Source organism: Saimiri boliviensis, chromosome 20, assembly GCF_048565385.1.
Source record: "Saimiri boliviensis isolate mSaiBol1 chromosome 20, mSaiBol1.pri, whole genome shotgun sequence".
In the NCBI taxonomy this organism is placed as follows: domain Eukaryota; kingdom Metazoa; phylum Chordata; class Mammalia; order Primates; family Cebidae; genus Saimiri; species Saimiri boliviensis.
Genome location: NC_133468.1, coordinates 7609984 through 7623350, shown reverse-complemented (window position 1 = coordinate 7623350; position 13367 = coordinate 7609984). Strand labels below are relative to the sequence as shown.

At 53.1% G+C, this 13367-nt stretch overlaps 1 protein-coding gene across 1 annotated transcript; it reads left to right on the top strand.

The window, feature by feature from the left end:
* The first annotated feature begins 350 nt into the window (after positions 1-350).
* EIF4E1B (eukaryotic translation initiation factor 4E family member 1B) lies at positions 351-12222 on the top strand. Its single transcript, XM_074390700.1, has 11 exons — positions 351-389; positions 1185-1238; positions 1327-1381; positions 6533-6608; positions 8192-8303; positions 9325-9497; positions 9884-9979; positions 10603-10666; positions 11322-11435; positions 11570-11709; positions 12063-12222. The coding sequence occupies exons 1-11, from the start codon at positions 351-353 to the stop codon at positions 12175-12177; spliced, it is 1038 nt and encodes a 345-aa protein (XP_074246801.1). The 3' UTR covers positions 12178-12222.
* The last annotated feature ends 1145 nt before the right edge of the window (positions 12223-13367 follow it).

The following is a 13367-nucleotide window of genomic DNA, read 5'->3' as shown; positions in this document are numbered from 1 at the left end:
AGGGGCAGCAGGGGACAGCCTCCAGGAGAAAGTGACATTCAAGCTGGGTTTTGAAAGACGAGAAGGACCTCACAAGCGGTGGCGAGCATTCCCAGCAGGGGATCTGGCAGGCAGCAAAGTCCAGAGTATTGAGGTAACAGAAAATAGGTTAAATTCTGAGTCAGGCAGGAAGTTCATTTGGATGCTAGCACAGAAGCTTAGGCAAAACAGGCATTTACTCTTTCACTTAAACAAGTCCAGTGGTGAGCAGTCAACAGCTGCTGTGATGACTTCACAGTCATCAGGAACCTATTCTCCTATGTTTCTGGTGCACCATTCTGAGTACATCAATTTAATCATCATGGCCCAAAATGGCTGCTGTAGCTCCAGCCATCATGTCAATGCAGACAGTAGGAGGAGGGGAGGTAGAGTAAAAAGAATATCTGCCAGTTGTCTTTTTCTTTCTTTTTGGGGGGGGGGCGACTAGGGGTTGGAGTCTAGCTCTGTTGCCAGGCTGGAGTGCAGTGGCATGATCTCAGCTCACTGCAACCTCTGCTTCCTGGGTTCAAGTGACTCTCCTGCCTCAGGCTTTCAAGTAGCTGGGATTACAGGCACATACCACCACGTCCAGCGAATTTTTGTATTTTCAGTAGAGATGGGGTTTCACCATGTTGGCTAGGCTGATCTTGAATTCCTGACCTCATGTGATCTGCCCACCTCTGCCTCCTAATGTGAGCCACCAAGCCTGGCCTTTTTTTTTTTTTTTTTTTTTTTTTGGGATGGAGTCTAGCTTTGTTGCTCAGTCTGGAGTGTAGTGGTACGATCTCAGCTCACTGCAGCCTCCATCTCCTGGGTTCAAGCTGTTCTCCTGCCTCAGCCATCTGAGTAGCTGGGACCATGGGCACATACCACCATGCCTGGATAATTTTTGTTTTTTTTAGTAGAGACAGGGTTTCACCATGTTGGCCAGGCTGGTCTTAAACTTCTGACCTCGGGTGATCTGCCTGCCTCAGCTTCCCAAAGTGCTGGGATTATAGGCTTGAACCACCATGTCTGGCTAGATTCACCAATTATTAACATTTGCTACATTTTCCTCTCTTGCTCCCTATGTGCTGTCCTCAGAAGAAGGGGGCAGGATACTGGGTCTATACTTTCTAGCAGGATGGATCCTTTCCCCTGTCACATACCCCTACCACCCTTTATAGCATGGGGTGGCAAAGCTCAGGCTCATGGATCTCCAGTGGCCAGTCCCTAAACCTGTGAGTCCTCAGGACCTCTCACCGTTTCTGTTGTCTCTTTCCTCAGGAAATGGGCCTTTCCATTCTTTTCTTCTGCTCCCCTTCCTAGGAATGTACTAAGGACAATGACTCTGGAAGCTTCTGGGAAGGGAACATGGCAGAAGGTGAGAAAGGTTTTAGAGAAAATCCCAGTTGCAGCAGCTGGAGCAGAGAGTTCTCTTAAGCGGATCCTGGGGATCCCAGCCCTGCCTGGGTTCTGCAAAAATCTGGATGTGCCTTGGTAACTCTGTGTATGGCACCTGGAAGATTAAACATTTAGCAACATTCTTGCTGTCCAGAGGCCTCAGTTTCCTGCAGGGCAGGCAGGACGGGAAGCTGAGAACAGGGAGAGGAATGGGGGACATTTGCTGAACATCTACAATGCGCCAAGTACTCCATCTATTAAGTTACAAAGTCCTCAAGGCAATCCTTCAAAGCAGGCATTTTCATTCCCATTTTACAGATGAGGGAATTGTTATCCAGAGAGGGAAAGTCACCGGCCTTTGTTCTTTTCAATCAATTTTCCCTGAGTGCCTACTGTGTGTCAATTCCAGGTACAGGAGATGCAGCAGGAAATAAGACCAATGGAGTCCTTGCCCTTCTGGAACTCAGCATTCGAGTAGGATGGGACAGACAATTCACAACTAGTAACCACAAAAGATGCTTCCAGTGTGCTGCTCTTGTTATAATCATCAGCGACACTCACTTTGCTAAATCTGATGACCAATCCTCCCTGCTACCTCTGACTTCTGAGTACTTCCCATGAGCTAGATGCTGTTGTAGGCCCTGGGGACACAGCTGTGAACAAGAGAGGCCTTGGGGGCCGGACATAGTGGCTCCCACCTGTAAGCCCAGCACTTGGGAGGCTGAGGCGGGTGGATCACCTGAGGTCAGGAGTTCGAAACCAGACTGGCCAACATGGAGAAACCCTGCCTCTACTAAAAACACAAAAATTAGCCAGGTATGGTGTGCATGAGTATGATTGTGTGCCCCTGTAATTCCAGCTACTTGGGAAGCTGAGGCAGGAGACTTGCTTGAACCCAGGAGGTGGAGGTTACAGTGAGCCCAGATGGTGCCACTGTACTCCAGCCTGGGTGACAGAGAAAGACTTTGTCTCAGAAAAAAAAAAAAAAAAAAAAAAAAAAGCCTTGGGGACCTCCTGTTCTAGAAGAGGAAGGCTAGGAATGAGTAAAATAAATCAGTAAAATATACAGTGTAGGCCGGGCGCGGTGGCTCACGCCTGTAATCCCAGCACTTTGGGAGGCTGAGGTGGGTGGATCACGAGGTCAAGAGATCGAGACCATCCTGGTCAACATGGTGAAACCCCATCTCTACTAAAAATACAAAAATTAGCTGGGCATGGTGGTGTGTGCCTGTAATCCCAGCTACTCAGGAGGCTGAGGCAGGAGAATTGCCTGAGCCCAGGAGGCGGAGGTTGCGGTGAGCCGAGATCGCGCCATTGCACTCCAGCCTGGATAACAAGAGCGAAACTCCGTCTCAAAAAAAAAAAAAAAAAAAAAAAAATATATATATATATATATATATATATATATATATATATATATATATACAGTGTGTCAGGAGGTAGCAAATGCTGAGGGCAGTGAAGGTGGGGAAGCGTAGGAATTGCTGCACTGGGGTGAGGGGTTGAACACTCCCCTGAAAGAGGTTAGGAAGTGAGGGGACAGTCTCTGAAGTCCTAAGGCTGGAGGCGCCTGGCACTTCTGATCTGTCTGATCCGCATGACTGAAGGCCGCTGCGGCCGCAGCAGAGTGAGGGAGAGGAGGGCTGGAGGGATGTCAGCCTTGTGGGCTCCTGCGCTGTGATCAGAGGAGGGAGTGATCCAGCTTTCACTTAAATGGCTACTATGGAGGGAGTCGGGAGCGGACTGTTCTTGGGCAAGGGTGGAAGCTGGGGACCAGTCCAGAGACTGTCACCATCACACAGGCAGGATGACTGTCATGTGGGCTGTGGGCGTGGCAATGGAGACCAAGAGAAGTGGTTGGGTCCTGGGTGTTTTGAAGGGAAACTGAAGATGGTGTGTGCTAACAGGTGAGAAAAACATGACTCCAGGACCATTCCAACGTTTTTGGCTGAGTAATTGAAAGGGTGGAGAAGGGGCCGGGCGCGGTGGCTCAAGCCTGTAATCCCAGCACTTTGGGAGGCCGAGGCGGGTGGATCACGAGGTCAAGAGATCGAGACCAACATGGTCAACATGGTGAAACCCTGTCTCTACTAAAAATACAAAAAATTAGCTGGGCATGGTGGCGCATGCCTGTAATCCCAGCTACTCAGGAGGCTGAGACAGGAGAATTGCCTGAACCCAGGAGGTGGAGGTTGCGGTGAGCCGAGATCGCGCCATTGCACTCCAGCCTGGGTAACGAGAGTGAAACTCCGTCTCAAAAAAAAAAAAAAAAAAAAAAAAGGGTAGAGAAGATGATGGGAAGAGCAAGTCTGGAGCGGGGCAGAGGAGGTGTCAGGAATTCAGCTTTGGACATGGTAACTCTGAGATGCACATTAGATACCCAGATGGAGCTGTCAAGCAGGCAGTCGGATGTGCTTGTCTGGATTTCTGGTGGCGGCTAAGCCTATCACCGTCTAAATGACATTTAGTGCCCATTACTGGATGGAGGCATGAAACAGCAGGTACTGACAGAACAGAGAAGAAGTCCCAGGGCTTAGTCCTAGGGCTTTTGATGCAAAGAGAAACCATCCAATTTGTTCACAGCTGTGCTCCCCAGAGCCTGAAACAGTGCGTGGCACAAAGTAATCGGTAGGTCATTATTTTTTTGAATGAATAAACGAATAAGTAGCGTTAAGCGCTAAGAAAGAAATAGAACAGGGTGATGAGTTAGAGTGTATGGGGGAGAGTGTTCTTCCCTAGATAGGGTGGCGGTCAGAGAAGGCCTCTTTGAGAAGGTGACATGTGAGCCTGAAGGACAAGGAGAAATTCTGTAAAAAGCTACAGAGGAGACTGTAAGTGCAAAGGCCCTGAGGCAGGAACAAATCTGGCCTTCTGGAGACTCCCTGTGCTCAGGGCACGGGAGGCTGAGTCACCCATGAACTTGCAAGCCCAGGATCTGAACTTCGGATCACGTCCTGGGTGTCCTGGAAGGTTTTAAAACAGAGAAGTTATGTGATCAGATTAATATTTTGTTATTATTATTTATTTATTTTGAGATGGACTCACCCAGGCTGGAGTGCAGTGGTGTGATCTCGGTTCACTTCAACCTCCGCCTCCCGGGTTCAAGCAATTCTCCTGCCTCAGCCTCTTGAGTCGATGGGATTATAGGCACCCGCTACCACACTCAGATAATTTTTGTATTTTTAGGAGAGATGGGGTTGCACCATGTTGGCCAGGCTGGTCTTGAACTCCTGACCTCAGGTGATCCATCGCCTTGGCTTACCAAAGTGCTGGGATTACAGCTGTGAGCCACTGCACTCAGACCAGATTAGTATTTTCAATGATCCCTCCAAGGAACCTGGAGAACTTTCTGTAGGAAAGCAGGAGTGGAAGCAAATGGAGCGTCAGAAAAGACTCACGCAGCAGCCAAGGTCAGAGCCAGCTTCTCTGGGGTCGGGGGAGTCAGGAGGGAGAGGAGTGGGCAGATCCAAGATATTTTAGGAACAGAATGGGAGGACTGAGATTCAAGGGCCCTGCTGGTTCAATTCTGCCATGAAAATGTCCCTCATTGACAGACAGGGATGGCCTTGGGGAGGGGCCAGGACCCCTGTAGGGCCAGGGGGTTGCTCTTAAGATCTCTCCTTAGTCACCCCAATCCAAGACCCCAGGGGCTTCCCAGGCTGGAGGCTGTGGAAGGTGGTGGGAAGGGGTGCGGTGGTGCTGTGGCTGGGAGGGTCATTCCATGCTGGGCTCTGGGCCACAATTGTAAGGTAGCTGAGACCATGCATGGTATTAGGGGAGAGCCCTTTCTTCCTTTTTCTTCATCAGATCTAGATTCCTGGCTGGCACAGTGGCTCACACCTATAATCCCAGCACTTTGGGAAGCAAAGACAGGAGAGTCATTTGAACCCTTCCAGGCTGATTTGAGACCGGTCTGGGCCACATATTGAGGCCACATCTCTATTTTTTTTTTTAATTAAAAATCAGCCAGGCATGGTAGTGTGCACCTGTAGTCCCAGTGCCTTGGGAGGCCGAGGAGGGCGAATGAGGACAGGAGTTTGAGGCTGTAGTGAGCTATGACCATACCACTACACTCCCATCTTGGGCAACAGAGCAAACCCTGTCTCAAAACAACAACAAAAAATCTAGATTTGTGATCTCTTCCCAGCCTGGTTCTCCTCCAGTGCTCCCTCTGTCCAAATTTCTTCAATGCTCCTCCCACTGAGAGATGGTAGTATGTCCCTCCCTTGAATCCGGGCCTGTGACTCTAGTAGAATACGCTGGGTCTGATATGGTGCCAGGTTTCAGGCCCAGGCCTTAAGAAACTGGCAGCTTCTGCTTCCTGTCTCTTGGGATGCTGGCTCTGGGAACCCAGCCACTGTTCCGTGAGGAAGCCAAGCAACCACATGGAGACACCACGCAGAGCCGTCCTGGCCAGCACCCCCAGCTGAGGCACCAGCTGACAGCTGGCATCAGCTGCCCCACGTACGAGTGACCAGATGACTCCGGCCTCAACCTGTAAGCCACCCTAGCTAACCTCCCTTTGGAGCAGGACTGGGCTGTCTTACTGAGCACTGCCCATGCTGCAGACTTGTGAGCATAAAAAATGATTATTGTTTTTTGTTTGTTTGTTTGTTTGTTTTTGTTTTGAGATGGTGTTTCGCTCTTGTTGCCCAGGCTGGAGTGTATGGTGCGATCTTGGCTCACTGCAACCTCCACTTCCCAGGTTCAAGCAATTCTCCTGCCTCAGCCTCCCAAGTAGCTGGGATTACAAGCATACTCCACCACACCCATCTAATTTTGTGTTTTTAGTAGAAAAGGGGTTTCTCCATGTTGGTCAGGCTGGCCTCAAACTCCTGACCTCAGGTGATCTGCCTACCTCAGCCTCCCAAAGTGCTGGGATTACAGGAGTAAGCCACCACACCTGGCTGATGATTGTTTTAAGCCGATACATTTGGGGTGGTTTGTTGTGCAGCAATAGATAAATGGGACACAGTGATTCACCCCTCCAGGGCCTATCACCAAATATCACTGAGTTTTCCTTCGGCATTCCTCTTGAATCTATCATCATCCCTCTATCTTCTCTGCTGCCCTATCTGTCACCTGGACGACTGCATTAGCATCAGTCAGTATTTCCCACACCTTCTTGCAGCCACAGGGTTCTGTTTCCTGCACAGCAAACCAGAGAACCTGCTGAAAGTATATCTGATCACCTCCCTACCCAGTCTGTAGGCACTTGAAATGCTCGGTGGCTCTTCACTGCCACTAGGATCAAGACTTACCCATTCCTTTCCCCTTTTAGCTTCAGCCACATTGGCCTGTCTTCTTGTCCTCTGATATTTCACATTCCCTTTGCCCCAGGGCCTTTGGACGTATTGTTCTCACTCCTGGAGAGGCCCTCCCCAACCCAGCGAATTATTTCCTAGTTATTTCTTGTTCATGCTTTAGGTCTCACAGCTCAGATACCACTTCTTCAGTGAGCTTCTTCTAACTTAGTTCTTAAAATGGGGTTCCTGACCAGCAGCATCTGGAACTTGTTAGACATACATCCGGCGGGCGCGGTGGCTCATGCCTGGAACCCCAGCACTTTGGGAGGCTGAGGCAGGTGGATCACGAGATCAGGAGATCGAGATCATCCTGGCCAACATGGTGAAACCCCGTCTCTACTAAAAATACAAAAATTAGCTGGGCATGGTGATGTGTCCCTGTAATCCCAGCTACTCGGGAGGCCGAGGCAGGAGAATCACTTGAACCGAGGAGGTGGAGATTGCAGTGAGCTGAGATCGCACCACCACTCTCCGGCCTGGGTGACAGAGTGAGACTTGGTCTCAAAAAAACATAAAAGAAGTACAAACATCCTGGGCCAGGTGCGATGTCTCACATTTGTAAAACCCCATCTCTGCACAAACATACACACACAAACACACAAACAAAAACCCAAAAAACTAGATGGGTGTAGTGGTGCATCCCAGCTACTTGGGAGGCTGAGGTGGGCGAATCACCTGAGCCAAGAAGTCAAGACCGCAGTGAGCCAAGATTATGCCACTGCACTCCCACCTGGGCAGCTGGAATGAGACCGTGTTTCAAAACGATATAAATAAATAAGTAAAATGGAAACATCCTCAGGCCCAAGCCCAGAACTAAGGAGTCAGAAGTTCTGAGGCAGGGCCCAGCAGCCTGTGATGGACGAGCGCTGCAGGTGATTTTGATGCACGCACCTGAGACCCGCAGCTCTGATGCCACCAGCTTGCATCCCGGACTTCCTTATGTTCTCCTATCCCTGAGTCCGTTTCCTTGGGTGGGTTGTGTTTGTGATGGCACAGATTGTCTGATGGATGCATAATCCCACAAACCCGAGCGCAGGTCTCGCTCGTTTTTCGCTCATCATCGTAGCAGCACCTCACCTTGTGCCTAGCACGTACTAGGGCTTGAGGATGTGGGTTGAGCAAATACTCAGCCTCCAGATGGTCATGAGCTCCCCAGGTGCGGGGGAGGAGCAGGGCCTTTTACACACGTCTGGGACCCTAAAAGTGGCCAAGGGGAGGATGCAAGACTTTAAAGGACTTGAAGAGGCTTCAGCCAAGTCCTTTCAAAGGCTGAGGAAGGGTGTCCAGAGCTTCCCTGCTTTCCTCTCCTATCCCAGTCCCACCCTCCCCAGCCTGGGGGAGCCCTCAGCTGACTTCTGCTGAGCACGAGCCAGGCCTTGTTCTATGGGTGCTGTGTGTTATATATCAGTCAATACCCTCAGCAAGCTTCTGAGTTATGTACGATTAACATTCTCATTTTACAGATGGAGAAAGTGACTCTGAAGCTTGGGGTCGGCTGCAGTCAGGGTAGAATCAGGACGGAAACCCAGGCTGTGTGGCTATGGCCCTGCCCCTCACCATTCTTGCCAGGCAGAGAACACTCAGGTGGGGCAGGAGGTAAGATGGGGGATGTGGGGCGCCTCATGTGTCCCTCCAAAGGGACTGGGCACTGTGAGGCAGTGGGTCCGGGAGGACCTTTCCAAGTTCTCAAGAGAAACCAAAAATGTGACTCTTAGTGTAAAATCTCCCTATGTCTAAATGTTGGCAGATGATTACATTTTTTAAAAGCTCAGATGCCACTGGGTATGGTGGGTCATGTCTGTAATCCCAGCACTTTGGGAGGCTGAAATGGGAGATCACTTGAGCCCAGGAGTTGGAGAACAGCCTTGGCAACACAGTGAGATCCCTTCATCCCTAGTCAAAAATATTATTTTATTTAAAACAAACAAACAAACAAACAAACTCAGATGCTTCCAGAGACCAGATGAATGCCTGCTCTAGCGAGGATGGGGATTGTGCCGACGGCCCACGGCTGTCAGTGGCACTGCTTCTGCCATCTGTAGGGCAGTCCACGCCGGCTACTGCAGGCCCTGTGAGCCCCCCTCCCTGCCCCTCCTGGAGCAGGGGATGGGCAGGGTGGGCAAGGGGACAGCCAGGGCCAGAGTTCACAGTCCACAGCCCACATTCAGGGGTCACCCTCCATGGGATGCAGACCTTGCTTTTCCTTCGGCCAGACTCCAAATATTGACCCTTACGTTCATGTCTTGGTCCCCACTGTGGGGGGCTGGGTTGGCTTGGTCACAGCTGCTTCACCAGCCTCAGGCCTGCACGATACTCACTAAATGCTTGCTGATGAAGTAAACAGGCTGGCCTCTCTACCCTCTGCACCATGGCCCCGCCCCCTCCCCTGCCCCAGGTGGGCTGAGGCAGGCGCTGGTGAGTTAAAAGCTGGTAGCTGGGGCCTCTCAGATGCTGGGTCCTCCATGGAGCTTGAGCTGGGCATGGCTACTGCAGGTTCTGTGAGTCCCCTGCCTGCCCTTCCTGGAGCAGGGGATGGGCAGGGTGGGCAAGGGGACAGCCAGGGCCAGGGCTCACAGCCCAGAGCCCACAGCCTATCCTGACTCCTTTTTCTGCTCAGATCAGCAAAGCTGAGGGTGGAATCCGAGAGCGGGAGGAAAAGAAGGTAGCAGAGCGGATGCCCATGGGAAAAGAGGCTCCAAACTCTCCGAGGGCTTCACTGTCTCTGAGAGGGAAGGCCCAGGTGGGGAGCCCCATGAAAGTCAAGAGGGAGCTGCACCCCCTGCAGAACAGGTAGGCAGAGGTCTGCAGGTGGGACACGACCCCCCTGCTTTCAGGCCAGCCGCTGTGCTGGCAGCCTGGCCTTGGGCAACCCCTTCCTCTCTCAGCCCCAGCTCTTCATCCGTGGGAGGTCAGAGCTGACCTAAGCCTTGGGCCCTGTTGGTCCTTCCAGCTCTAACCCCCAGAGACTGGGTCATATCCTCCCCCCCGACTCCTCCCCTGTCCTTCAGGACAACTGACTTCAATCATCTGAGTGGGGGGGATTCTGTGCCCCAAATCTTATCTTCCAGTTCGCCCTTGAAGGGAGGGTCCTCCCTGTCAGTCCGGGTGTCCTGGGGGTGTACTCAGGGGCTCTCTGCTTCCTCCTGGCTACCTCCCCCTGCTCCTTCCCGTACCAGGTGGGCTCTGTGGTTCTTTAAGAACGACCGCAGCCGGGCCTGGCAGGATAACCTGCAGCTGGTCACCAAGGTGGACACTGTGGAGGACTTCTGGGCGTAAGTGTCTGACCCCAGTGGGGCTGGAGTCGGGGGTGGGGGGCACTCTGAGCTCCAGGCTCTCTCCCTCCAGGCTGAGCCAGCCCAGCCCTCCCTAGGGCCTTTCAGCATTGGTGAGGCCTGGGGCTTGGTGGGTTCTGCCCAGGGGGTGTAGGACACAGCCACCCCCCACCCTCATCCCATCACCTTCTTAGGGCTCAGGGAGGGAGTTGACCCTGACTCAGACACTCAATGGCTTTGTGACCTGGGCGAGCTCCTTCCCCTCTCTGAACCTGTCTCAGCTGCAAAGGGACTCGGTTGTCTTGGTGTCCTGGGTGCTCAAGGGAATGGATCTGAAAAGGGCTGCACAAGCCCTAGTGGGGGTGAGAAGGCCCCAGCTCTAGCCGGAGGGTGAGCACTGGGGGTCCAAAACCCTTCCCAGGGGTTGGCTTATGGGGAAGGCTCCATGGAGAAGGTGGGTCTTGAGAGTTTGGATAAGTGGGGGTGGAATCCCAGGTGGCAGGCCAGTGTAAGCAAAGGCTTGGAGGCCATGTGGTCAGGTGAGGAGTTGGGAAGACTGAGCCCAAATGGAACCAAGCCCTAAAAAGCCTTGACTTTTGGCTTGGGGTGGGGGCTCTGTCCAGGCTGTACAGTCACATCCAGCTGGCCAGCAAGCTCTCCTCCGGCTGTGACTATGCCCTGTTCAAGGTAAGCTCTGCTCTCCTCTTTCCCTCCTGCAAAGGGACCAGGGGCTGATCCCTCCCAGCTTCTGCTGCGTTAATCCCTCACAGAGGAATGGGGGTGGGGTGCCACCAGCCGCCTCTCAGCAGAGTTCCGGACGAATGCTCTACAGGAGTCCCGACAGAGTCAGGCTCCAGCTGTACCTCGGAGGACCTTAAGAGGCAGGAAGGGGAAGAGGGAGGGAAAGAGATTTCTGGCCTGGCTCCTTCACTAGGGAAGGGCATCAGAATTGCCTGAGGACACTCACTGATGCCACACCTGTCCCTGGAGGGCTGACACTGTTAAGAGATCTCCCCAGGTGACTTCTGCCCAGCCTGGGAACCCTGCAGCCAAGCCTGGGATGTCCCCCTTAGCGGCATTGGGGTTTGCCCCCCCCCACCTCCCCAGGCTTCCTTAATATGTACATTTAACAAATGCACATATACAAGGCTATAAAAGGTGACCAGTGCTATCTGTCCAGTGTCGAGTGGCTGGGGGTGGAACCTGCTGTGCTGAGAGGAGGAGGAGAAGAGAATCTGGCCTACTTAGGGCCTCAGCAGAGGGCGGATAGGCTGGGAGGGTAGGTGGGTCCCCACTTCCCTTTGAACGCAGGAAAGCAGTTGACTTGCCATCTGCCTTGCAGGATGGCATCGAGCCCATGTGGGAGGACAGCAGGAATAAGCGGGGTGGCCGTTGGCTGGTCAGCCTGGCCAAGCAGCAGCGCCACGTTGAGCTGGACCGGCTGTGGCTGGAGACAGTGAGTTGGAGAGGGGAGGGTCCTCAGGGCAAGAGATGGGCTGTGTGGGCCTCATGGTGGCAGTGGTCTCAAGGATGGTGGGGCAGTCCCTATGTCCCAGCTGGTGATCTCACAACCCCCTACTTCGGGCGCAGCTGCTGTGTCTGATCGGGGAGAGCTTTGAGGAGCACAGCAGGGATGTGTGTGGGGCCGTCGTCAACATCCGCACCAAGGGGGACAAGATCGCTGTGTGGACAAGGGAGGCGGAAAACCAGGCGGGCGTACTGCACATCGGGTGAGGAGAGTCTCTGGCACAGGGTGGGGGCTGGGTCTCTTCTAGAGGGAAGGTGGGTGGAGGTGGCTTGGCCTACAAGGGAGACCTCTGGAAGTCTCCATAGCCTCTCTCCCTTCTGCCTTGCCCACCTGTATGGAAGAGTCTAGGGTTCAGATTTCCAGCCTTTTCTATTACTGCAGTGCAGCTCTCCGATTGCATTAGGGGTCCTATTTCAGGTTTCCACATGCATAAGACACACAACAGGAGTGGATGTGGCCAGAGTGAGGGTAGGAGTCTGGTGCCCTAAATTATCTCTAGGACCCTCTGATGACTACCTGTGTGTCTCTTTTCCTCTGTGTCCCCCGCACCTGCAGGCGTATATACAAAGAACGCCTGGGCCTCTCCCCAAAGACCATCATTGGGTACCAGGCCCATGCAGACACAGCCACCAAGAGCAACTCCCTAGCCAAGAACAAGTTTGTGGTGTGAGGGGGGCCTTGGCACCCCTCCTGTGTAATGGGACAGCCACCACCGGAGCCCTTATAACTTTGGGGGATGGGGGTGGGGCAGGACTGGGGGAATCACACAGCTTGGTTCTTATCTCTCTTCCAGTGAACAGGAGTGCACACTCTTTAACATGAGTCGGGCCTAGGGGCCAGGTGGGGGTAGTGGTGGCAGTCTGAGGATCTAGCGTGTCCTGAGGCCACAGGACAGCAGCAGGGTGGAGGAAACTCCTTCCGGTGGTTTGAGTCATGGCGGAAGGACGGCACTAGGGCAGGCGGAAAAGCCTATGGTCCAGCGCTCTTCCATGGGTGGGGGGCTCCAGGATACAGACACTGAGAGCTGGACTTCAGGGACAGGAGTTGGGGTCTCTCTGCTTAAAAACCTCATCAGCTCTGTAGCTTCAGAGCTCACTCTGGATGCTATCCCCTCCCTCCATCAGCTGTGGGTGGGTCCCTGAAGTGGGGCTGCCCACCCCAAGGGCTGAGGGCTGGAGGGTGTACATCTGTACATTTGTACAGAAGGATGCGTGGGTTGCTGATGACCGAGGGAGCCTTGCGGGGCTGCTCCCCTTCTCACCAGCTGTGGCCAGGGCTCTCAGGGCCGGACTGAAGTGGAGGTGGGGGAATGCCGGGCTAAGCCTCACCATGGTTCTGGTAGAAGTGGATAAACTTGATAATAAAGCTTAAGCATCTTTCTGTTCCTGTTTTAAATAAATACTTCTGAACAACGTTGGAATTATTTTTAAAAGCCTCTAAACTTGAGTAAGATTCAGGTACCCCCGAACTTTGCTGTGCCCCCGTCCTGCCTTGCAGGGGCTCATGTGAGATCACTAGGTACCAAGGAGCCTGACCAGGACCCAGGCAGGTATGGGGGCAGGGGGTACGGCTGGGGAACCTCAGCCACCAAGGGGGCTTGAGCCAGGTGCTGGGGCATATGCCCCTGGCAGGGCGCAGCAGGCGTGGCACAAGCCCCAGGCCCTCGTTTGGTCTGTTTTGAGTCAGGATTAGTACAGCTGAATTTCTGCGGGGTGAAGGCGAGTCTACTGCGACTCCACTATGACAAAACGTCCTGCACGTGTTAAAAACTCAATCCGGACCAGCTTCCCCATCCGTCCACCGGAGCAGCAGTTACTCTTCCCCCTGGGATGGGCTCCAACAGCAGGCTGGGGATTGGGA